General features: G+C 39.9%; 1 protein-coding gene across 2 annotated transcripts in view; it reads left to right on the forward strand.

Moving 5' to 3' along the window:
* Positions 1-26,272, forward strand: part of LOC118745766 (probable cation-transporting ATPase 13A3) — a 144,022-nt gene that overhangs the window by 36,290 nt on the left and 81,460 nt on the right. Inside the window, exon 2 of one of the 2 annotated variants that reach the window (XM_036479419.1) lies at positions 12,593-15,831. The exons of the other annotated variant lie outside the window; for it this stretch is intronic. Within the exon in view, the coding sequence (XP_036335312.1) occupies positions 14,892-15,831 (940 nt within the window). The 5' untranslated portion in view covers positions 12,593-14,891. The remainder of the gene's footprint in view (positions 1-12,592; positions 15,832-26,272) is intronic. 2 annotated transcript variants of the gene reach the window in all.

Raw genomic sequence — 26,272 nt, forward strand, 5'->3', positions numbered from 1 at the left:
CGAAGGCCTACGCAGAAAGGTGTTCTCTGCAAAAGGTGTTCAGCCCTTTTCTTCGCAAAACAGATAGAGAATTCTGCTTTGTGAGGGTTATAATTCTTAAGCGCGGCCAAAGGCCTACACGGAAAGGTGTTCTCGGCAAAAGGTGTTCAGCCCCTTTTCTTCGCAAAACAGAAAAGAGAATTCTACTTAGTGAAAGCGCATATTCGCCTGCGGTGCTATGTTTTTTATAATAAAAGCCAATATTTCATAAAACCTAAAATGTGGACTCAAAAACTCTGCAATTGGCAGCACCAATTTCGGTGTTCAGTTGCAACCTTCGCATGTTTACTACTTCACTACTTTTATAAATGTTTTATCGTGGTTAAATTAACAAAAATATAACAACAAATTACTTAAAAACCATGAGTGCGCGGGTTGGGGTCTTTACTTTTTTTCCGTGTGGATTTTCACTAAAATGTTCCCTAATTTTATTTTATTTTTTAAATCCACGGTTTCTGTTAGTTGGGTTATATTCCACTTCGTACTGCTCAGTTTGCCTAGGTAAATGCCGTTTTTCTACCATTTTCAAACGGTACCCTAGGGTTCTGTGGGAGGTCCCAAAGGGGGGTTCGGCTTTTCGTAATGTGGGGACTGTCCGAATGGCCACGTCCCCAACGCCACTTACCCCAATAACTAAACATTTCCTTCCAACTTTTTTAGAACAGTTCTCTCTGAGTTTTGTGGCGTTAAGTGCTGTTGTGCTGTGCACTTTACGGAAACCATGCTGATGCTTCAACGGGTGCAGGTTTTTCGTAAAATACGGGAGTGCCAAGGCCTCTAGTGTCTTCGCTACCGGGGAAAGGTTGGTTATTGGGCGATACGACTCCTTTGTTGGCTGGTTTCCCGGTTTGAGCAGTGGGACCAATCTCCCCATCTTCCAGATGTCTGGAATGACGAGAGTGGCCGTTGACAGGCTGACGTCCTCGTCTAAATAGTCTACTCCCGCGAGACCCAAATTTTTCAGCATCAGCATGCATATTCCGCTTTCGCCTTCCCGATTGATACCTACTTCACCGCAAGTGAAAGCAAAAGGTGCACATTCTGTTGGCAGCTTGCTAAATCGGCTAAAATAGCTCGCGCATCGCTTTCGACCCTGTCGTCGCAATTTGTCGGTTTGGACAGTGGCCCCACGGTTGACCAAAGCTTACTGACACCAGAGGTGGAGTTGCAAGTCTTCAGATGCTTTTACCACTTCCGCTTATGTACATTCAGAAGCTGCCGAATCTCCGTATTGAGATCCCTGATGCGGGGATTTCCGGGAGCGGCCTGACGCAGGTTGTCACGCTCATCGGCTAGAACAGCCGCTTCTGCAAGAAAGCTTGGACGTATTTACAGCTTTTACCAGATTTAGTCCGAAACGCGTTCCAGAAGACAATTTTCCTGTAACTAAGAGTGATTTCTTGAGAGGAAAATTTGTTCACGCTCAGTTCGAATATGCAGGATTTATTACTCCGAAGTTTTTCTCCTAGAAAATTCATGAAAACTGTCAAATGAAAGAGCTGAAGCAAATCATAGCAGAATAGAAGCAAATCGCACCAAAATAACGAAATATTTTAAGATATAAATACAATTTCGTGTATGGCGCCTGTCTGAATAAATAATTCTGTAAACAAACATTTGACATTTGTTTTTTTGCTTTCCAGCACTTTTTCATGTGAGAGATACTATGCTTTTCGCAGTTCTACAGGTTTTAGTAAAAAAACTGGAACGCACCTCATATTTAGTAGGGATGTGCCGGGTGTCCGGTAGATATGCGGAATCCGGCTTAACCGGCATATTTTCTGTTATCGGACTATCCGGCCGGATACTGACTAAAATCTGGATTTCGAGATTTCGATTATAGAAGATTGTATTTAAAAATCTAGTCCAGTTTTTTTTTTTTTTTAATAATCAAATTTAATATGTAGTATCTAATTAGTATTTAAGGGTTGAACAACTTATATATATAACACCCTTTTATTAGCTTCACCTGTATGTATGTATGTTTGTAACCGACTCCTTTGGACTCGATTTAGAGCCACTTTAAACGGACAGATTTAATTCAAATTTTGTACACTTATCAAGAATCAGCGACAATATAATAATGTCATAAATTTATCTCATTATCCTGATTAGGATCGCCAGGATTAAATAATATCCTCACACAGCTTCTGTGTGAGAGCAAGTGAGACAACTACGCTGTCTGCGCATGCGTATCGTCTACCTACTTTCCGACTCGAGCACTCGGCTTATTAGTGTTAATACATTCTATCCCTATCAGTTGCACAGTTGGCCAAGCGGGCTAAGGCGCAAGTCGTAGGCGCGAGACAACGAACTTACCAGAAATGATTCCAAATCCCGTCTATGGCTGAAAATAAATGATCTATCTTCCACTGCTTGGCCGCGGTACTGATATTAATTGCAAAGATGAATTTGGCAATACGCCACTTCTTTTAGCAGTAGAAAATAATCATTTCGATGCTGTACGAGCATTATTCAATCGCGGAGCCGATTGTGAAAAATAATTTAAATGTTACACCACTGAGTCTCGCTGGTTATATTGGCAAAATAGAAATCTTTGAATATCTTCTAAATCGGGGTGCCACTGTTAATATAACTTGTACTATTAATGACTTAGAAGATTACTCGTTGCTGCACCTCGCTGTCGTTAGTAATAGTAATCACGGAAAAAGGATGAGCGAGTATCTTCTAAAAAAAAAGGGCGCTGAAGTCAATGCTCTAGCAAACAATAAATCGAACTAAAAAATTAAAAATAAATATAGTTTAAAAAACTAAAAAACACGCTTTTAAAGCATATCAAACTAAAAAGTAAAAAATAATTCTTAATATAAGTAGAAAATAATAATGAACAAAAAATACTAGTATTATTGTGAAAAAGTGTGGGTTGCTCGATAGACGAAAAATATGGCAAAGAGCGCCCCACGCTTTCAAGAACCCATTTCTATTTTCAACGTACAGTGACGAGCAAAACTGTAACATGATGTAACACTTTTTATTTCAGCCACCGCTATCTTTCATAGTTCTAACGACTTTCACACTTTTGTTCTATATTCTTATTGGTACACCCCTACTCCCGCTCTCATAACGATTTGAAGTCAATCCAACAACAATAAAAAAACCTGAGACAAAAATGAAAGTTAAGGCAAATGTTACAGTTTTGCACTCACTCTCAGTTTTGTATTTTACAGTTATCTTTTGCTTAGTTGGAAGTCAGATGACTTTTTTCTGGATTGTAATTTATTCAAGAAGTGATCACCAATAAATAATATGGTTAATCAGGAAACATAAATGTAAATAATAGATTTACTGCGACAAGGCGGGACCGTAAGGAAAGTGGCAAAAAAATGTGGAGTTTGCCACATGAAAATGTTAAGACTGAGAAAAAATATAGCCTAAAGTGTTACTAAGGACAAAGGAAGTCTGTCAAAATATATTACAGTCCGATATCTTGTGAACTTAGTAGCAAGTAACGCTGCAGGCACTACTACAGAAGCGCTTAAGGTATTAAAATTGAATGCAAATCAGTAGATAGTGAGGCGAAAAGTTGCCAAATTGAGCAAAATGGATCATGGGAAATTCAACGAAACATACTTTATCCGACGGGAAACTTAAACTAACGGCGCGAATATATAATATATATACATGTGTACAAGTGTGCATTCATAAATGTACACACATGTCAATGACACAATAGGGTGGTGCATTATCTTCAGGAAATATTTAGGCTTAAGGCCTAAACAGGTATCGTTTGAAAGGCATTGGCCATAGAATAACACTAAATATGTTGAATGTACCCACATGCCCCCTTAAACCGGCAAAAGCAAAAAAACGTTTTTTGTTTCGCAAAACTTTAGTCTAATTTTTAAGAATCCGGTTAATCGTTTTTGAAGCTTGAATATATTTTCTGAACACACTCTGCAAGACCTTTCCAACGATATCTCAAACATGTCGATTTGACGTCTGAATAAAAACTTCCAAATCTCGTGTATATATAAGCGAGTCATCATGCTACTGTGGCCGCTTTCGCCACTCGCGCGCACTGCCGTGCTCTGTGATACCCTTGTCTATTTAAAGATGATGTGAAATAAGCTTAATCGCTTCTCGTTTTTTTAGGTTTCACTGAGGGTGTTTGGCTTTTGGATAAATATTTGGATAAATATTTCAAGAACACGTGATCAGCTACTCGTGCAATTTGAGGTTTTCCTACTTTGAGGTCATGACAGAGCGACTCGGAAAATGTTGATTTAGATTTCTCGTCGGCAACTGATTCTGTTAATGCCTCTACTTCCCGCAATTCGCCGTAAGGATCCATATTATTATCTACAGAAAAAAAGCACCACCTTAGCTCTAATTGAAATAAAATTTGACATACAAATTTAAATATTTTAAAATTTTTATATTGTTAAAAAAGCAATCACTATTTTCGAAAATATAGGAAAGTGTTGACTTAAAAAGCTTTATGCATATGAAAATAAGTGTTCACTGTCGCACTTTCACTATTAGGTAGTAAACTCCACAAAGTAGTTTTTGCTAGTTTTTATGCATATGGCCCGATATTTTTATTGATTTCAGATATGTATTTATGATGACTACTCATGACAAAAAATTTGTGTTCATTCAGAGCCTACTATAGTTTTTATGATGAAACAAGTAATTTTTAAGCAAACACCAAAACCGACTTGAATTCTCATATAAAAATTTGAGATCATCGTTAATTTCTTCATGATCCGGTGATCTGATCTAACCCAATATGGAACCATCTGTGAGGTTTCCTTTAAAAAAAGAATTATAGAAATCGGTTGACGTGGTCCAAAGTTATGCAGTTACATAAAAAAAAATATTCCGACAAATTGATAACCTTTCTCATTTTTGTGAAGTCGGTTAAAAATTTCTCCAAACGGAACGTCTGTAACGCAGGAAACACCCATATGTATGTATGCACATACTAGGGTTGCCAAAATACACATTGAGTCATTACTTTTATGAATATGAGTAAAAATTCAATATCTGAAAGCATTTAAACATACTAAGGGGATTCATCTAAGCGTATAAATGCCTTATAAACTTGGTAAACTTATAACTTTATCCAGTTTGTAAATGAACTGTCAAATTTTGTATGAAAATACCCTTGTATGAAAATAAACTTGGTAAGTTTACGCTCCAATTTCTGCGAATAAACGCGATAAAACGAAGCAAATGCAACCGTGTTAAGGCAGCAGCTGATTCAAGTATTGTGCATGTGTCAAAAAATTAAATCAAACAACAATGGAAGAGGTAAGATTAAATTATATCTGGATAATTTTTGCAAAATGAAATGTAGTCCTGCGTATTTCAGAACACTAAACAAAAATGCAAAAGAAGGAGGGCAAACCCATCTCACCGATGGACAGAACTGGAGACTCTCCACTTAATTCAAGCGGTTGCCGACGAAACAAAAGAGCAGCCGGAATCTTTTGAGGTTTGTACCCAAATGTTTTAAGTTGCTGATTTTCAAACAAGTGAACAAAATCTCGGTAAACAAATGTGAATTGTCTAAATCCTACACTCAGCTTATGTGAAGTCAACTAAATATGAGCCGAGATTGCTGCCACTTACAAACTCCGGCGATTTTGTATTCAACTTCGCAACGTGCACGTTTGTTTGCCGTGATCGAGATCAGTGCATCTCCAATAGTTCACTGGAGCAAGTTCCAGAATAGCTATTTATTAAACCCTTGCATGCAAAAAATCAGCAATTTCTTGCTAATTTAATATTTAATATGGGCATGTCTTTAGAAGGGTTCACTTGTCTCATTACCTTAATGCTACTCATTTTTTCCAAGGACTTAATAAATGCCTATTCCGGAACTTACTCCAGTGAGCCGCTGTGAACGTACGCATATAAATGCATGGCAGTTTTGCAACCTTTTAGTAACAGCAATATTTGACAAAAAGCATTTACTTCTTTATGTACTTATTATGTTGTTTCAGAAACCGACAGCCGAACGTTTTTATACAAGAATTAAATCAAGGACTTTAACTTTAGAAAAAATCGAGTGGATGTCCTTGAAATGCAAAATGAGATATCTCAAGTCTTCATATGTATCTGCAGTGGATTGGAAGAACAGAACGGGCTCTGGGCTCTTGGCCAGCGGGGACGAGAAAAGCGTGGCAGAATATATTAACAAAACATGTCCACATTTCGATTTGCTCGCTGCTATTTTTGGCCAGCGCAAAAATGTTAGCCCACCGTTTATTTACGACAGCCACACTGATGTGGAGTTTTTAAGCGACCACTGTGACTCAATTTCTTATGATGTGGTTATCGAATCAGGGCAGGACTCAGTCATCGAGCCTCCATCCAGAAGCCAAACCAGCACACCTGAACCTTTAACACCAATAAACAGTTTTGATATTACCCAGCGAAAACGCAAACAAAAGAAAATCTGTAATTCTAATCCATTTAATAACCTTCAAATTCAAGAAAAGAAATTGGAATTAGAGGTTCAAAAACTAGAGCTTGAAAAGGAAAAAGAGAAAAATCAAGTTGAACTAAAAGCACTTGAACTAAAAAATCAGTTTGAGTTAAGAAAGCTTGAACTTGAAATGCAAAAAGACGAGAAATTGCAAATTGAAAAAACTAAAATTGGAAAGTGAAGAAAGGTCAAGAAAATATGAAATTGAATCGAGAGCACAGACTACGACTATGCGTTTTAAGTTTAAATTTTCTGAAATTAATTTTTATGTATGTACAGTGGCGGCAGATATAATAGATTCGCCTTATTTTGAAGAGTTTTGGCTATATTTCTTTGTGTTTAATATTTTTTTATAAAAGCCTGGCTAGTTGTACAACAAACACCACATCAGTTTGCATAAAAATTATAAAAATTCGACAAATTTTCACCAAAATTTTCAAACTTTTTATTGAGAAATTTGCAGTTTTGTAGGCCATTCAATTTTAGTATAATAAAGTGCAAGTTTGAATTGGCTAAAAAATACCGTTGATTTTTTAGATTTTTTTTTGCTGACGGTGTCACGCATTTTTTCCCACATTGTCAAAAATCAACGGAATTTTTTAGCCACTTAAAGATGATTCCTTCGGTAACACACACACTTTATTATACTAAAATTGAATGGGCTACAAAACTGCATACCAATTCGGAATAAAAAGTTTGAAAATTTGGTAAAAATTTGTCGAATTTTTATAATTTTTGTTCAAAGTTCGAAAAGCGGATTTATATGATGTTTGTTGTATAACTACCTGGGCTTCTATAAAAAAGATTAAACATAAAATAAACTAAAAAAATATAACCAAAACTCTTCAAAGTACGACGAGTCTATTATTTCTGCCGCCAGGGTATGTATGTGTATATACATTTTTGCATTCAGGTTCAAGCTTCATAATTTCAATTGATTTTGAAGTTTAGTTTTTTGTTCAAACATATTTTATTTTGTTAAGTACTGTTATTACCAAAAGTTCCTAAGTCTGAAAATATGTGAATGAATTTAAATGAGATGTTATGCTATGTTGTGTGTATTGGGGCATTTGACTCCAGAATTTGACCAACTGTTTTTATAGCTACAGTGTCGGACAAAAAAAATAGGGTCACGATATTTTTACAAGTTTACTTTTTATGGGAGAAAATGCATAGCACCGTCAGAAAAAAAAAATTCTAAAATTAACGGGATTTTTTAGAAACTTCACACTTGCAAATAATTATACTAAAATTTAATGGGCTATTAAATTGCATTTTTTTCTACAAATTCTGATTAAAAAGTTTGAAATTTTTGAAACTTTGTCGAATTTTGCCAACCTTTGTACAAAGTTTGAAGTTTGTCTTACATGGGTTTCGTTATATAATGAGTTATACTTTTACAAAAATATAATAAACATTAAATAAATAAATGGAAAATAGCCAAACCTTGGTAAAGAGCCAGGAAGCTATTTTTATGCCCGACACTGTATGTCATATATGTACTACATATATTGTTTTTTGTTTTTTAAATAAATGAATTGTTTTTTTTTTTTAAATAAATGAATTAACACTTATCAAAATGAGTGGTACTCTATTTATTCAATCAAAATTGAAAAAAGACAGTTCAATGTAATGTAATTTAGATATCATTCGCTACACTGGGCGACCACTGTATCCCCCCATCCGGAAATGTATCAAGACGAAGCATCAGTATCTTTTTTTTTTTTGAACTATAATTGATTGAAATGTGCAATATGCGCAACCACGGTAAAATGCCAAAGAATTTGAACTAAGTTGCTCAAATTGGGCATTTCCATCAAATGCACAGGTTTAAAAAAGTGTATGCATATTGAACCGGACCTTTATATCCACATGTTATTCCAAGCGCTGAATCTCAGGCTCGAAGTCACTTTAGGGTCAAATGGGGAAAAATTCATTGAACAAACCTGAAAATTAATAGTCCACGAGTCGAAAACCCATGTGTAACAATTTTCAGTTTTGTTCAACGAGTTTTTCGCCATTTAACCTTCAAGTGATCTCGAACCTGACATGATGGAAGTTAACGGACCTCAGATTCGGATCCAGCGCTTCGAACAACATTTCGATATAAAGGTTTGGTTCAATAGGCAGAAACCTTTTTTTATAAATATGTGTTATATTTTAGAAATAAAAGAGACTGGTACTTTGGTTTGATGCATTTCCGAATAAGGGATATTTGTTATTGTAGGCGGAAAATTTTAGACCATATAACCCGATAGTACAACCTAAATATAAATGAGTATTTAAACAGGTGACATTTGTAAAAGTGTTAACAGCGCCCGACGTTTAGCTTCACCCTCGGTAGTAGAAAAGTTTTGGCTTTCAGGTACATCTTCATCGTCGTCAGTCTCAACATCTTCCCTTATTTGGAAGTTATCGTCTCGCTGCTTTATTAAAATGTTGTGTAAGATCGCACACACCATTACCCAACTACAGGCAAATTTTACCGAAGAATCATCTTTAATCGGAGTTCTTAATTCTTTTAAACTGCTGAAGCTCTCTTTCCGCAAACCAAAACAATGCTCAATCCTTATTCGAAATTGACTAAAGATTCGGTTAAAAGAACTTCGCTGCTGAGCATTGGATTCCGTGGAGGTGACTCTGAAAGGGGTTATAACAGTGCTCGTTAGTTTATAAGCACTGTCAGCTGCCAACCATTCTGCTCCTGTCAGCATATTTGAAGCTTCGGTGGTCAAAGTAGAGTTGTTGTAGATTCTGGCACCAACACAGTGGGGTAGTTCGTGAAAAGTTTCAGATACTAAATTTTGACGCTCAGCAGCGTCCGGCCAGTACACAAATTTTGTTCTCAGCTTTAAAATAGCGTGGAATATTCTTTTGGTCATGTTCTATCAAAATTTAATAAATTATGTTCGATAAAACAAATTCATACATACTATATATGTATTTTATTTTGTGTTTTACCTGTATTGCTCCACCATCACTCACACCAAACAAACTCGCAATTTTGCTAACCGTGGCTCCCTCACCTCTCGAACCCAATCGGTATAAAACAATTAGGAGTTGCATTTCTAAGGGAAATTGCTTACAAGACCGCGGACAGTTAAACACAACATCGTCCTTAATTAAGTCAATAATGGCTTTAAATGTTGACCGGCTGACACGCGCAATTCGGATGAATCTCTTTTCATCCAAGTTTGGCAATACGTCTTGTATAAAATGCTGGGACTTAGGGACAGAATGATGGACAAAGGAAACACTATACCTAAACTCCTCAAATGCGGCCATTGCCAGAGTAAACTCTTCCCAAACCTCGTCTTCTTTCTTTCGTTGATTTTCTACAATGGAAGTGCAGGATTAGAAAATCCACAATAGAAACGAAAACACAAATGCTATCATCATTTTCTCCAAATATCTCCAGCATAAGCAAGTCATTTATACAAATTTCTTTATAAAGACTTTTCAGTTTTGATTTTTCACTTAATTTCGGCATTTTTATTATTTTTTATAATTTTTTGACAACACGACAGCTGATTTATAAAGTTTACACAATTATTTTCCCAGGGGCGTTCATATAACTGTGTGTGTAAACATACAAAAATATACGATTGATAAATTTATACACTTAGATGAATCCCCTTACTATAAAATAAAATTATTTAAAATTTACGGTAAACTGATTGTAAAACACACATATTTATTAAATCAGACAAATCAGTAATTCATTTTTTAAATTGTACTTAAAAAACCATGTGATTGAGGAACGCATGCATCACTAATAACCCGGGAACGGATTTTTAGGACCTAAAAATCTATAAAAAATGCAAAATAAAGTAAAAAAATAGGCTGGAAAAGGCAAAATAAAATAGCGAAAAAGGCAGGCAAAGGCACTAGGTATTGCAAAAAAGGCAAAAAAAGGCAAAACTAAGTAGCGAAAAAGGCAGGAAAAGGCAAAAAAAAGGTATTGCAAAAAAAGCAAAATAAGGCACTAAAAAAATACAGAAAATACGAAGAACAATCAAAAAATATATTTATTTTAGAAATGCTTATATTACAAGTAAAAAGAGAAAAACTATGAACTACTTTCATTATATGAAAAATTTGTACTTTGAATCTTTGACTATTTTATCTTTTCGAGTTTCTAACTCATAAAACTTTAATCTGTATAGTTGTAGTAACATTGAACCACAAGATGCATTTTGAAGTTTTCTGGCAGCATTTTCATTCGATTTTCGCGAAGAAAAGCCTTGAATGTACTAAATGTGCGCTCGACGTAAGTTGATACAAGTGGAGCCAAATTTAAATATGGAACGTTTGAAACGTTCATATTATCAGAAATAAGGGCGCTTTCTTTGCCCTTTACAATTTTATCCGCACCCCTTATTGTCCTCAAGCCTACGTTAGCTGAGAAAACGGAATCAGGGAAAGCTAAATCGTGGACATTCTTAATCGAATATACTCTATCTCTTTAGCAGAAAAAAAAGGCAATTTCCATAAAATCCGTTCCTTGCTAATAACAATGTAAATACCAGGTTCTTTTGAAAGTAATGATTAATAAAACCAAAAATTAAACAAAAATTTACAAAAAGAAATTCTCTAAACATGTTTATTCTACTCCATACGGAAATGGCGGTTTTTTTTTCGCAATTAACTCGAAATTTTTAGGGTGAACGAGTCAAGGGGACGGGACCTCAGATTCGGATTCACCGGGTCGAAATACATGTCGGTAGGTGGGTGTGGTTAGAGGCACACACCTCTTTTTTGAGCCAGTGTTATTATTGCACTTAAATGTGTACGTAAGAGCAGCAAAGTATTTCAAGCGGAGTCTTCTAATCTTGACCTGAACTTGTTACCAGTGTACGAAAATAAACTATATTGTACGTTACTATTTCGTTTCGTTTATTACTTTAACAGTTCGGTACAATACGAAACAAAACGGCTGAGTTCACTTTGGCGATAGTTCACTACAGTAGTTTAGTAGTTACAGACGAAACAACAAACGAAATGAATCGTGCAGGGAAAATATATTTATGTACGTACATATATGCAATAAACAAATACAAAACGAATGGCTGCAATGAATAAAAAAAATAAAAATGTTTTCTAATTGAATTGGATATGAAAATTTACAGAAAAAATTATTTTTCACGTAATTGAAGCGTTTGCATACATATAAAACGTACCCTATGGTACAATTGTCACAAACGAAAAGCAAACGTTTCTCGTTGGGGAAAATGACAGTGAATCTTACAATTTGTTTCTGACTATTTACAAAACCACAAATGATATGATGATCGATGAGCAAATGGGAATTGTTTTGTACAGTTTATTTTCGTACCCTGCTTGTTACATACAAAACCTGCTAACGAAAAACATTTTTGGACTCAACTGTCAAAAGATGGGGCGACATCTTTGCAAATTTTAATTTTGATGCAGAAATGCATATGGATCCTCTAGGAACATTTCTGCATCAAAAAGAAAATTTTGAAAAAATGTCGCATATATCTTTTTGGCGGTTAGGGCTCGATATGTGAAAATTACGTTATTGACGGAAATCTAGCTCACGCCAGCAAAAATTTCAGTCACGCACGATCACGGAAGTTAGTGATTTTTGTCTCAAATCCGCTCCCGCTCACGCGTGAAAAACTGTGACACAACGATTAGATTGCCGAAACAACCATTGATCGGAAAACCCGTACCATTCCGGTGCGTAAAACCGACTATTCTATTAAGGCATTTTTGCTTCAAGTCTCTTTTCCTTTGGGCCTTTTGTTCTTCTACTTTCTGGTGGGCAGCTTGGTTCGATTCCCGATCTGATCAATATCTAAAATATTTTTTCTATTCGCCTTCGCAGGCAATGGCAAACCTTTCGAGTGTACTCCTGGCTTTAAAAGCCTTCTCATAAAATACCATCTACCATTCGGAGACGTTGTAAAACTGTAGGCCCTCCAAAGCGAGAAATAGGGAATTAAATTGTGTAGTTTCATTTCGGTACATTCCTTATATAACTTGGATTCGAATGTTTTTTTTTTTTTTGTATTGTTCAAAAACTGTATCTTTGAAACATCCGTGCCTAACCTCTACATTCTTTTACTGTTTCAGATTTACAACGGTCTTCATTCACACCTACTTACATGAATCTGTAACGCCAAAATTAAAAAATAATTAAACGCAGTCAATCGCCGTGATAAACCACGATTAAGACATTTTGCCGCGAAATCGTTGTTTTGCGAGTTTGAATATGAAGTTAAACAGTGTGATTGTGAGTCAACCAAATAGTTTTTGTGAAACTTTTGCTTGCATTTCAAACATTTATAACAACAACAAGCTAAACGAACCCATTGTGTCCAATCAAAGCGACAAGAGTTTTCCATCGAAATTTTACCAACCACAACTAATGTCAATTCGACTATATCAGAATACTTTATAAAAGTATACACGAGAGATAGTAAAATAAGTGATTTTATATGTACTTACGTTAATAGTGCTACACAAAATAATAGAGAACGTTCGTCAATAGGTGTACTCCAAAAGAGAAAAAATTTAAAATAATGCTTTTTCATCAAACATAACTATTTGATTAATTCGCACAAAATAAAGTTACTTTTTTGCGAAAAATATAGAAAGTGTTACAGAGGTTAACGTTTTCAGAAGACGGAACGCAGTTTATAGCAATTTTTCACCGAATCTCCCCGTTAACATTTCGCCCGACGTGTTATAGCCACGGGTAATTTTAGTTAAACCGCGCGCGTACATACCGTAATGAATTCAGTGCGACATCTAAGTGAGCGAACACGGCAATTCAGAGGCAGACAACGACGATCGAGTGTTGGTGTAGTCGCAGCAGCAAACGTAAAAGTTCTGGTGGCAGCAACAGCAACAGGCACTTCATCAGTATCCTTATCGACGGCGGCGCTAGACGAACTAGTGACAATTTGTGCTACGCCAATAAACCACTACATTATTAGTGCTGCAAGAACCAAGTCGGGGATCCTAGCACGAGTTGGCTTAGCGGTGATTTGTACAATTTTACTTAGCCTTTGGGTACAAAAGCACTATATTGAGCAATTTTACTTCGAGAAAGGCAGCGGAGGAGGAGGACCAGTAGTCGATTGTGCGAAAGAAGCTGCAACATATGTTGTGGCGGCGGCGCTTCTATTAACAGCAATAACGTCGCCGCCAAAATTTTTTAAAATTAACGCTTTAACCATTTCAAACGAAATAGGAGCAGCTGCTGCGTTGGTGTTTTTGGTGCGTATGGGCTATTGTGCTATTGGATTTAGAAATTTTGGATGATTGCTGCGTACTGACGTCACTGTGCATGTTGATGAAAAAAATAATTGAACTTAAATCCTTGACCACAGAAAACTGTGAGCAAAGAGAAATAGATGAAATTTTGAGAAAGCAGTTGACGTGGGAGCAGCATTACCCAGGTTTTTTCACCGCCACGTATTTACGAACAACAAGTGTTTTTCGACTGCTCCAACTACAAAGCAGACAGAGGAAGAAACTGGAGCAACGAAACCGTGTCAAAGCACATAGACGGCGTAAAAGGTGACCCCAACGTCGGAAAATACGCATATGTTGCTGCTTTAATATCTAAACATACTTTGGCCCGAATTTTGTGCATGCGAAGAGGACTCCAGCGATAGCAGAGAAAGGGAAACAGCAAAATTTCCATACTTAAACGAGTGAACAACTAAAGCTCTTTACCGTTGAATCCGTACTACAAGGAAATATAGGTGTTTGATGCATAAGATTTATTGTTTTTTCGAATACTTGCCCATTTGTACCCTAAGTAAATTACTTGTGTGCCGTAACATTTGTAAGATTTATAAAAAAAAATGACGAGCTTTGCAACATATTGTATTATCAAGTATGTTAGACCCATAGGCTGTAGCATTGCTGGCTGCGATATGAACGATTCGAATGGCAACCGTTGCAACAAAAGCGTCGTAAACTTTTCAAATGAGCACTGCAATAATATAATGGCGGTGGAGAAACGTCGAAGCTGACATTGTCTTTGGCAGCACAAGAGGTGCGCGAGTCTGTATAACTGTGAAACTCACGGCAAAGAAACCAAAAAGAAACATTTCAAAAGTCTAAAATTTCTTTAAAGTGCGTTTAACATTAAATGCGATTAATCAAGCGAACGAACGCTAAAAAAAAAAAAAACAAAACAAAAATATCGAAAAAACAATAATAAAGGAAAAAACCAGAAAAATACAAGTAATGAACTTTGTAATAAAAGGATTATATGTGGTTGTCAATAATACCGCTTTAACTTAAAATAGTTTAGCTTCGTACTTAAATAATTTAAAAACAATTGTTCGTTTGCTGGTACTAAAACAAAACTGTTATATAACATTTTTCAAAACATACACACTTCGCCAACATTTTAATGTATTATCAAATAAGTTCGGTAAATATGGACGACACAGCCCAAGCTACGGAACCTCCATTAAATTCTATAACTAAAATCACCATTCATAATAACAACAATAACTACAATAGTAATCCGCTAAATGATAAAGCAGTTGTGTCCGTTTCTAAAGCAAACACTTGGCATGAAAATACCCAAACAAAACATTTTGTCTCTATAATGGCTAAATACGCTGAAAAACGGCGCGCTACGACAAAGGCACAAGATGCAGCTACAGCTGCGCATGACGCTAGCGTTACAAAAGGTGTACCAGACATCGAGCAAAACTTAAGCAAATCTTTCCCTGAGCATTTTCAAAATGAAGCTCCAATAGCAGCGAACATGTTTGGCAGTAATAAAAGCAACATTGCAAAGTTACAGTGGTGGCATGCGCCTGCGCCTTCCGGCAACATGACTGGGGCGACGCCGCAGTTCGCTCCCACCTTTACGTCGTTGAACGACCAGGCTTCACAGTCGCGCCAATACAATGATGCTATTTTAGCTCATCAAAATTCAAATAACGCAGATAACGTTTTTGTTTCAATACCGTTAAATACCTCAAAGGTCCATTTTATTGATGGCGCCGCAGTACAAGAACAAGACAACAAACTCACTACTAGCGATTCGAGTAGCTCTCAACGGCTCCAAGAAAATCAATCGCAAGAACAACCACCTCCAGATGCTAGCTTGCGCCAACAGCGTGCTATCGCCAATAATATTGGTTGCTTGCCGCTAGCGGGCACAGTCGCCACAAAACGTGTTCGTGTTGCGCATCATCAGCAACTCCACCACACTTCGAAATCCAGCGTGGCGAGCCCATTAACATCGTTGAATGATTCACGCTGCAACAGCTATGATAACCAACGTGTAAACTATGAGGAGGACCACATATCACAGGACTCGCAGTTACTTGTTAAAGGTAAGTAAAGTTGCTGAATTTAAAGCAAATTGTTTGTGAAGAATATCGAACACAAGAGGTGTCATAAATGATTAATTAATTTCTCAGAAATTATCAGGGCTATCGAAAAGTAATGTATATACAGTTTATGGAGAATTTTATTTGCTTTCACTTCCCGTATCTCGTATTACGATTATTCTTGTTGGTTCGTAAGATATACGTGTTTAAGTGAAACCACTATTTTTTAAGGCTGAATAACGGTAAATTGCAAAATTTCTTGAAAAGTTATCCATAGAAAAAAAAATTATCTTGATTTTCGGAATCACCGAGTAGTTCTACATAGGAATTGGGTAGTGGCATCCATAGAAACTTTTTGTTGTAAACCAGTGTAATTAAAACAAGCTATTTAATAAGGAAGAAAATTACAAAAAAAGACGTACCGACTAGATTGTTGTAGCTTTGCACCTGAAAGAAAAGTTACCCATTGCTTAAGTTTTCATAAAGTGGCCATAACAAGTTTGAATTTTTTTGCATTTAAAGTTATCTTGGAATACTTTCGGAGATTTTGGATACAATTTGTAGAGATTACGTCCCGGTTTTCTTTAACGCTAAAAATACGTTTCTAACTAAAAATGTTTCTATTTAGAAAAGGGGATTCCTGCTGCAACGACTTATTTCAACCTCTGACATCATGTCAATTCACTTGCTTTGCGGTAGAAAAGCAGTAACTTTTGACTTGGTATCGAAAATTTACTAGAATTCCTATCCTAGCGGATTGCAATTGTTTAGTCCTCTTGCCCCTGCTCACTGATGACCGCCCAATCATCACTAGTTTAATATCTAATAATATTTTAGCGCTAACACTATTGCTACGTGTTTGGCCGAGCTTGTCCTACAATTTGTGGTGTACGTCTTGATTAAGGCATCTAGTACCGGGATTCGGGACACTGTAATGGCATAAAAGAATTATAAAATTGCAACACTACAAATGATCTAATAATATATTACAATTTTAACACTACTTTTATTCTATATTAAAACACGTATAACATATTAATGAGGCGTTCTTATTCATATCGGACACCAAATTTGGTGCCACGATTTCGATTGGTTCACATTTTTTCTTTTTTCTTCGGACTAATGTATGATCTGTCAAAGTTGGGATTTTTTCGTGATTCTGACTAAGTACTTTTTCAAATTGTTATATCTCCGGTTCTGCTCATCGTAGAGACTTCACCTTAACGCCGTTTTACAGATAAAGAACAGCCATGATTGTCTAAAAGTTAACTTAGCTATTAACAGTTGGACATTTTGAAGTTGATTTGCTTAGTGAAGACCTGTAAATTTTGGATTTAAAAAAGTGAGGTGTCAAATGACAGGGCTTGGCCTGTAAATGTGCAATAAAGTTTTATTTTTTGAAACGGGTTGCCACCTGTTACAAATTTGATTAAAACTATTTAATAAGTTAAATGAACAAGATATTACGATATGGGTATCAATTGAAATGGTTTTGAAAATGCTTTACTTTTAAATGACACGTAGAAGGGTTGCCACATGTTTAAAAAATCTAATTCACTTTAATTAAGGGAATAAGGTAACTGAAATATGTAGGATATCAATATGGTTATCAGGCAAAAGAAAAAATTGGACAGTTAATTTTGGAGTCCAGTAATTTAAAAGGAATGTAATCAGAAAAACTCACTGATTGACACTGCATGTATTTGTAATAAAATAACAAATACGACGTCGTAAATATTTCGTTTGACACAATTATTATTTTAGTTTAACTAAATTTGACTTTACAAACAGGTGGCTCTTCGTAATATTTGCAAGCTAAAACCTTCTTAAACCTCTTTCGTCTGACTCCCGTATGGTGATACCTATCTATTTCAATAACCTAATTCCTTTAATTCCATTGAAATTTGATTTTTTTAACAGGTGGCAACCCTCTACATGGACACAACACACAACAACATCGGTTGATATGCATCTGTTCATATTTCATTTAACTTATTAAAAAATTTGCATTTAATTTTCTAACAGGTGGCAACTCTTTAATAAAAAAAAACAACTATTGTCTACAAGTCAAACTTTTTATGACATTTATGAAAATAGAACGAATCATGCAGATCTGATGGCACTGACATAAAATGAAAAAAATATTTTATGCTTGAGCAAAAAACGCATTACTTCAAAAAGTGCAAAAAATGAGCAGGATTTTATTTCTTTTTTCAAAAGCTAAAAACCCGTACTATTTAATAATATAATAAAAAATAACATATTTTTACATATATTTTTTAATCATTCCATTAAAATTTACCATTTTTCGAAATTTTGATAAAAAAAATTGTTTTTCTGGAATACCGCAGGGACACCGTGTTTAATTTTATTCCCAAATGTTTAATCCTGTAGCTCCACTATCTATATGGAAATAAAAAACGTCAAACCAACAACTTAAATGGAAAAAATTGCTTCTATCTATCCTACCATAAAATAAATAATAAATAAAAGGGGTTAAAACCTACTTTTTTATTTCAAGTGGCGTTTTTATTTTTTTCTCTCTGACGTCAGGATTTATTTTAAAGGACCTTGTAATTTCATAGATATGATTAAAGGCCTGTATGCAGCTCTCAAGAAAAGCAAAAACTCCATATAAAATGACGTACAAGAAATGGCTAAGAAATTTTCTTGAGTCAAATTTCCTTAAGGCAGTACGCAGTTCTTAAGGAAATTGCTACACTTTCTACCACGGTTTTCTAAAGTTTTTTGCGAAAAAAGAGCACAAGGCAACCCAGGTTTGCAACAGAAATATATGCCCGTTTTATTATTTCTTGAGGAAAGAGTGAGGCAACAGGCTGTGAAGTATCAAAAATGTCAAAATTCCTTGGACACACGCACGAAATAATGGCAAATTTTTCTTGACCGTTTTCTTGAGAGCTGCATACAGGGCATAAGTCCAAAAATTAAATGCAATATAGAATAAAAGAAGTAAAGGCAGGGCTGTCTCCGACTATGCCACATGTACATAGATGTACACACATATATAAAAAAAAATCATATCTTAAAATCAGTGGTATGGAAGATATACCATATAAAGCACCAATCTAAGTGGTTTTCACTGTTGTGTGTGATCGGTACGTAAAGCGGTTACGCAATTTAATGCGCTTTGCTACCTAAACAAAAGTTATATCGCACAATATTGTATTTAAACAATCAGTGGTATAGGAGATAAAGCTTATACAGCACTGATATTGACGATTTGAAAAATTTGGGCCCTGCAGGAATAGCGTACCTAACGGAGGCCCTCAATAATATGTCAATGGCCACTCTCATCATCCCAGACATCTGGAAGGTGGGGAGAGTGGTCCCACTGCTCAAACCGGGGAAACCAGCCAACAAAGGAGAATCTTATCGTCCGATAACACTCCTTTCCCGGTAGCGAAGACACTAGAGGCCTTGCTGCTACCGTATTTCACGAACCACCTGACCCCAGCGAAGCATCAGCATGGTTTCCGTAAAGTGCACAGAACAACAACAGCATTTAACGACATAAACATTCCCATGACAGCCGGTTCTACGTACCGGAATGACTCGGGTTTTACCCGACCAAGGGCTGTTGTTTCGGCGATCTAACCCCGTCTAGATCGGCGATACCCACCAATCATTATTCGTCCATGGAGCAATACCTTGCAGCCGGATTGCTCCGCATCCTTCTTCTCCGGGCGGGCGTAGAGCCCAACCCCGGACCTGAAACTTACTTCTGCTGTGTTTGCCAGAATCGACTCCGGTTAGGTGCAACTCCTGCAACGGATGGAGTCACCTAAGAACCTGCTCTGGCCTTAGGTCTCACCGGGAGTGGACCACAAACTTTGTGGCTCCCTGTTGCTCAAGCCAAATGGCACAATCAGCCTCCACGGCTACCCACTCGCGTAATGCACGGGTGCGACTTAGCACCCGAAGAGCCTGCACGGCCCCTAGAAGCTCCCCTGAGCAACAGCAAACCTCCCAACACCCCCCACCCACACAACCTACGGGCCGGTCCCACTCGCGAGCGCGAGCCAACCAGCAGCTGCTAGTTGCCCACACCATCTGCTCCGTGTGCCAGAACAGAAGATACCGGAATGTGACATCAGTCAAATGCAACACATGCCTTGGCTGGTGCCACTTCCGGCTATGTTCTGGTCTACGCACCACACGCGAGTGGACTACCAACTACAGCGCCTCTTGCTGTAGTGCACCGCCGGCGCAGACAACAACGACCACATCGCAGCCACCTACCATCAGGCAGCAACAGCAACTGCGTCATGCGCAACAGGCCGGTAGGCCCCACACTTCCCTCACCCCCCGTATCGCGACCAGCCTCCCAAGGCATACGAACGTACTCCAACTTAACTGCAACGGACTCCAGAGCAAGATTGAGGAGATAGCAGTCTTCATGGGTCGGCACGGCATATTGATAGCTGCGGTCCAAGAAACGAAGTTGCACAGCAACTCAACTTTGTTGGGTTGCGCCGCCTACAATGTGCTCCGTAAAGATCGCGAGCGAGATAATGGTGGAGGATTAGCGTTCATTCTACACCACACAGTGCAGTATCGGCTAATCGAAGAAGACATCGACCCAAGGGACACCACCCTAGAATGTCAGGGCATAGCTGTCCGGTCAGGCGATGTCGAGCTCGAAATATTTAACGTGTACATACCCCCTGTCATTTTGGCTGAGCAGATAGACGATTCGACATTCTGCACCACGAACGACGACGCCCCCACCAGGATTGTGGGCAGCTGCAGCAGCTCGCTAGACCTAACAATTGCAAGCGCTGGTCTGATAAATAGCATATCATGGCGACCTATGCTATCGTTAGCATCAGACCATCTGCCCATAATCATCTCGATCAATAAGCCCACCGACTTTGCTCCCGCGAATCACCGAACCTACACCAACTTTAACAAAGCTGATTGGAACGGCTTCGCGGAAGTAACCGAGAGCAGCTTCGCCGCCCTCCCCACACCCACAGACGCACCTGCTGGCGAACGCCAGTTCCGCAGGGTAGTCACTGCCGCAGCAGCTCGCTTCATACCGTCCGGACGCATCGCGGAAGTCCGCCCAAATTTCCCGGCTGAAGCAGCTGTTCTAGCAAATGAGCGTGACCACCTACGCCAGGTCGACCCCGGGGACCCTGCAACTGGTAAATCAACATAAGCGGAAAAAGTGGGAAGAGGCCTGTAACTTCACCTCTGGTGTGAGTAAGCTCTGGTCAACCGTGAGGTCCTTGTCCAACCCGACGAAGCGTGATGACAGAGTGGAAATTTCATTCGAAGGTCACGCCTCATCGGACCCGAAGAAATGCGCGAACTATTTTAGTCGGCAATTCACACTGCATCCTTCGGTAGACAAGGCCAAACGTCGAGTGACCAGGAGGCTGCACAAACTGCCCAAAAACAGTGCACCACTTGTTTTCACCAGCGGTGAAGTGAAGGGGGCCATCGGGAAGGCGAAAGCCTCCAAAGCCATTGGACCCGACGGAATCTGTATGCTGATGTTGAAACATTTGTGGCCTGTGGGAGTAGCATACCTCACGGAGGTCCTCAATTTGTCTATGACCACTCTCATCATTCCTGATGTGTGGAAATCAGGGAGAGTGGTCCCACTGCTGAAACCGGGGAAGCCCGCCAACAGAGGAGACTCTTATCGCCCGATAACGCTCCTTTCCCCGGTCGCGAAGACACTTGAGGCCCTGCTGCTCCCATACTTCACCTGCCACCTAACCCCAGCGAAACATCAGCATGGCTTCCGTAAAGTGCACAGCACAACAACACTTAACGCCATAAACACCCAGATAACTCGTGGCCTAAATCGCAACCGCCCCTGTGAGAGAACTGTCCTAGTAGCGTTGGACTTGTCAAAGGCGTTTGACACCGTCTGCCATTCCACGCTGCAAGAAGACATTGAGGCCTCCTCTCTCCCACAGGGACTGAAGCGATGGTCGGCTAATTATATGAGTGGTCGACAATCATCAGTAATCTTCAGAGATCAAACCTCGAAACCAAGAAGAATAAAACAAGGGGTTCCACAAGGTGGTGTTCTCTCCCCCTTACTTTTTTAACTTCTACATCTCGAAACTCCCCCAGCCTCCTGAAGGAGTTTCCCTGATCTCGTACGCTGATGATTGTTCGATTTTGGCGTCCGGGAATGGAATTGATGACCTCTGCTCAAAAGTAAACGGCTATCTCTCCAGCCTTTCTCGCTTCTTCACTGCAAGGAGCCTAACCCTCTCCCCAACGAAATCAACGGCGACCCTCTTCACCACCTGGACGAAGGAGGTCAGGCTAGAGTTAGGTATACACGTCGATGGCACACCAATACCGACTGTAAACAACCCGAAAATTTTAGGGGTCACCTTCGATAGCCTGCTTTCCTACTCCACGCACACAACCGCAGTTGTCAATAAAGTACAGAGCCGCAACAAGGTCCTCAAGTCGGTCGCCGGCAGCACTTGGGACAAAGACAAAGAGACGTTGCTGGCAACATACAAGGCAATTGGCCGGCCGGTTCTAAGCTATGCTGCGCCAGTTTGGACGCCGGGGACTAGTTGGACGCAGTGGACGAAGCTACAGACTTGTCAGAACGCCGCACTCCGGACAGCGACTGGGTGCCTTCTGATGACGCCTGAGCACCACCTGCACAGCGAGGCCCAAGTGCTCCCCGTACGGGAACACAATAAAATGCTCACTAAGCAGTTTCTGGTGGGGTGTCACAGAAGTGAACACCCTAACAGACCACTGCTGGAGGAGGAGCCTCCGCCCAGGCACGTCAGGGGGGCACCTATTCGTGTACAAGGACGCAGTCCAGACCTACACAGACCAACCACTGGACCCAATGACGTACAGACAAGCGATCAACGACATTCATAGGGAGTCAGTCTCCACCTACCTCGACTCCAGGCCTAGGAATGTCGTTATCGGAGCCCAATCTCCACCTGTGGAAGAGACGGAGCTTCAGTTACCAAGAGAGACCCTCGTTACTCTGGCTCAGTTAAGGTCTGGATATTGTAGCCGCCTAAACAGCTACCTGTCCAGACTCGACCCAAACATCCCAAATGAGTGCCCGGCATGTGGAGACTCCCCCCATGACACCAACCGCCTCTTCACATGCCAGCTCAATCCGACTCAACTAACACCCCTCTCCCTTTGGTCCGACCCCATCGAAACAGCTCGTTTCCTGGGCCTGCCGTTAGTTGAGCTCGACGATAATGATTGAAAAGTTGATCCGAAACAGGCGGGGCTTAGTAGTGCCGCTACAACAACAACAACAACAACAACATAAACACTCAGCTAACACGTGGCCTTAACCGCAACCGTCCCTGTGAGAGAACTATTCAGCCACTCCACGCTACTAAAAGATATAAAGGCTTCCTCTCTCCCACAGAGGTTCAAACGGTGGTCGGCGAATTATCTGAGTGGTCGACACTCGTCGGTAATGTTTAGAGACAAATCGAGTAAACTCAGAAAAATAAAACAGGGTTTAACTTTTACATTTCAAAGCTCCCTCAACCACCAGAGTCTCGATTGTCTCTTACGCCGACGATTGCTCGACCATGGCGCCAGGGAATGGAATTGATTACTTGTGTTCGAAAGTAAACGATCTCTCCGAGTTCTCTCGCTTCTTAACTGCAAGGAGCCTAACCCTCTCTCCTACAAAATCCTCTGCGACCTAGTTCACCACCTGGACGAAGGATGTCACGCTACCGCTGGGAATTCACGTCGATGATACACCAATTCCGACGGTGAATTAACCCCAAAATAGTCGGAGTAACCTTCGACAGTCTGCTCTCCTTCTCTGCGCACGCAACCACTATTGTCAACAAAGTACAGAGCCGCAACAAGGTCCTCAAGTCGCTAGCCGGCAGTACTTGGGGCAAAGACAAGGACACGTTGCAGGCAACATACAAGGCAATAGGCCGGCCGTTTTTAAATTACGCAGCACCAGTGTGGTCGCCGGGGACTAGAAGGACGCAGTGGATGAAGCTACCGACGACACAAAAAACTGCTCTTAGGACAGCGACTGGATGCCTTCTGATGTCGCCAGAATATCACTGAACGACGAGGCGAAAGTGCTCCCTGTTAAGGAGCATAACACAATGCTCTGCAAGCAGTTTCTGGTTGGGAGCGACAGACGTGATCACCCAAAAAAACAAATGCTTGCTGAGGAGCCCTCGCCCAGGCACGTCAGGAGGCATCTCTACGAACTGACGGACGAAGTCCAGAGGTTCATTAAGTAGCCTCTGGACCCGTCAGCATATCGACAGGCGTTGAACGGCATTCACAGGGAGTCAGTCTCGAGTAATGTAGACTCCTGACATGTGAATGCCGTTCTAGGCACACAACCACCGGACATCGACTAGACGGACTTCGTCTGCCTCGGGAGACCAGAACGACAATAGCCCAACTTCGCTCTGGCTACTGCAGCAGGCTAAACTCATACCTCAGCAGATTAGACGCAGATGTGCCACATGAGTGTCCGGCATGCGGAGAGACACGCCATGACTCGAAACATCTCTTCGTATGCCCGGAAAACCCAACAACACTAACGCCTTTGTCCCTGTGGACCGACCCCATTGAGGCTGCACGCTTCCTGGGGCTTCCGTTAGTGGAGCTTGATGACAAGGACTGAGATATTAACCGATCTGGGCGGGGTGGTTGTAGCCGCTACAAACACAACTATTTTGCCAGTTTTAAAGCAAAACCCCATATCTGAGCAATCAGTTGTATAGAGGCTATAGGTTATAGTGACCCGATCTTTGTAATCTTCACGTAAGTATTCTATTGATAATGGCTGAAAGTAGTGCGAAATTTCGTGTTCCTAGCTGCATAAATGGAGGAGTTATTATAAAAACTCTCATATCTGATCAGTCAGTTTTATGGGAGCTATATGCTATAATGGCACTATCTTTGTTATTTTACTGTAAGTATTCTGCTGATAATGAGTAAAAATAGTGAGAAATTTCATGCTCCTAGCTTCATAAACGCTCTCTGAGAGCACTCTTCAACAATCCGACATACACGAGCAGTGGCACCACATTTCCCGATCACTAAGTACCGCCGCCGAAGAAGTAGTTGCATTTCAGCGAGCCCGAAAGAACAACTGGTACGATGAGGAATGTCAAGAAGCCGCAGAGAAAAAAGATGCCGCCTACAGGGCCACGCTGCGATCGGGCGCAACGCGAGCCATGTGGGACCGTTATAGGGAACTGAAGAAGGAAGCGAGACGTACTTGCAGCAATAAGAAGAGAGAGACCGAAAAACGTGAGAGCGAAGAGCTTGAGATGCTGGCCGAGGAAGAACGCCCGAAAATTCTACCAGAGGGTTAGGCGACTTACGGAAGGTTTCAAGACCGTGGCGAACTCCTGTAAGAACAACAATGGCGACCTAGTGACCGATCTCCAGAATATACTTAAATTGTGGAGGGAACACTACCAACTACCGCGGAATCAGCATTCTAAGCATAGGTTATAAGGTCTTATCGAGTGTATTGTGCGAAAGCCTGAAGCCCACCGTCAACGAGCTGATTGGACCTTATCAGTGTGGATTTAGGCCTGGAAAATCCACCATATATCAGGTATTCACAATACGCCAAATCTCGGAAAAGACCCGCGAGAATAGGATCGGCACACACCATATATTTGTCGATTTCAAAGCCGCTTTCGACCGCATGAAGAGAAGTTGCCTTTATGCCGCGATGTCTGAATTTGGTATCCCCGCGAAACTAATACGGCTGTGTAAAATGACGTTGAGCAATACCACCAGCTCCGTCAGAATAGGGAAGGACCTCTCGGAGCCGTTTGATACCAAACGAGGTTTCAGGCAAGGGGACTCCCTTTCGTGTGATTTCTTTAATCTGATGTTGGAGAAGATAATAAGAGCCGCAGAACTGAACCGCTCAGGCACAATACTTTACAAGAGTGTACAATTGCTGTCGTATGCCGACGACATCGATATTATCGGTAAAAACAAGGGCTACGTCTGTTCTGCCTTCTCAAGACTGGATAGGGAAGCAAAACGAATGGGTCTGGTGGTGAACGAGGACAAAACGAAGTATCTCCTGTCATCACACAAACAGTCAGAGCCTACGCGCCTTGGCACCCACGTCACTGTTGACAGTTACAAGTTTGAAAAAGTAGACGACTTCGTTTATTTGGGAACCAGCAGTAACACCAATAATAATGTCAGCCTTGAAATCCAACGGATAATCACTCTTGCCAACAAGTGCTACTTTGGGCTGAGTAGGCAATTGAGAAGTAAAGTCCTCTCTCGTTGTTAGGTTAGGTTAGGTTAAGGTGGCAGACCCGCAAAGGGGACTCACTTAGACATTTGATTGTCCATTGTGATACCACATTACATAGGAACGGTAACTGCGTAAAAATTACGAGAAGCGCTGGGTGCTCATAATGAAGTTCTTCAAACA

Source organism: Rhagoletis pomonella, unplaced genomic scaffold (assembly GCF_013731165.1).
Source record: "Rhagoletis pomonella isolate Grant_MI unplaced genomic scaffold, Rhpom_1.0 Rhpom_scaffold_00009, whole genome shotgun sequence".
Taxonomy (NCBI): Eukaryota; Metazoa; Arthropoda; class Insecta; order Diptera; family Tephritidae; genus Rhagoletis; species Rhagoletis pomonella.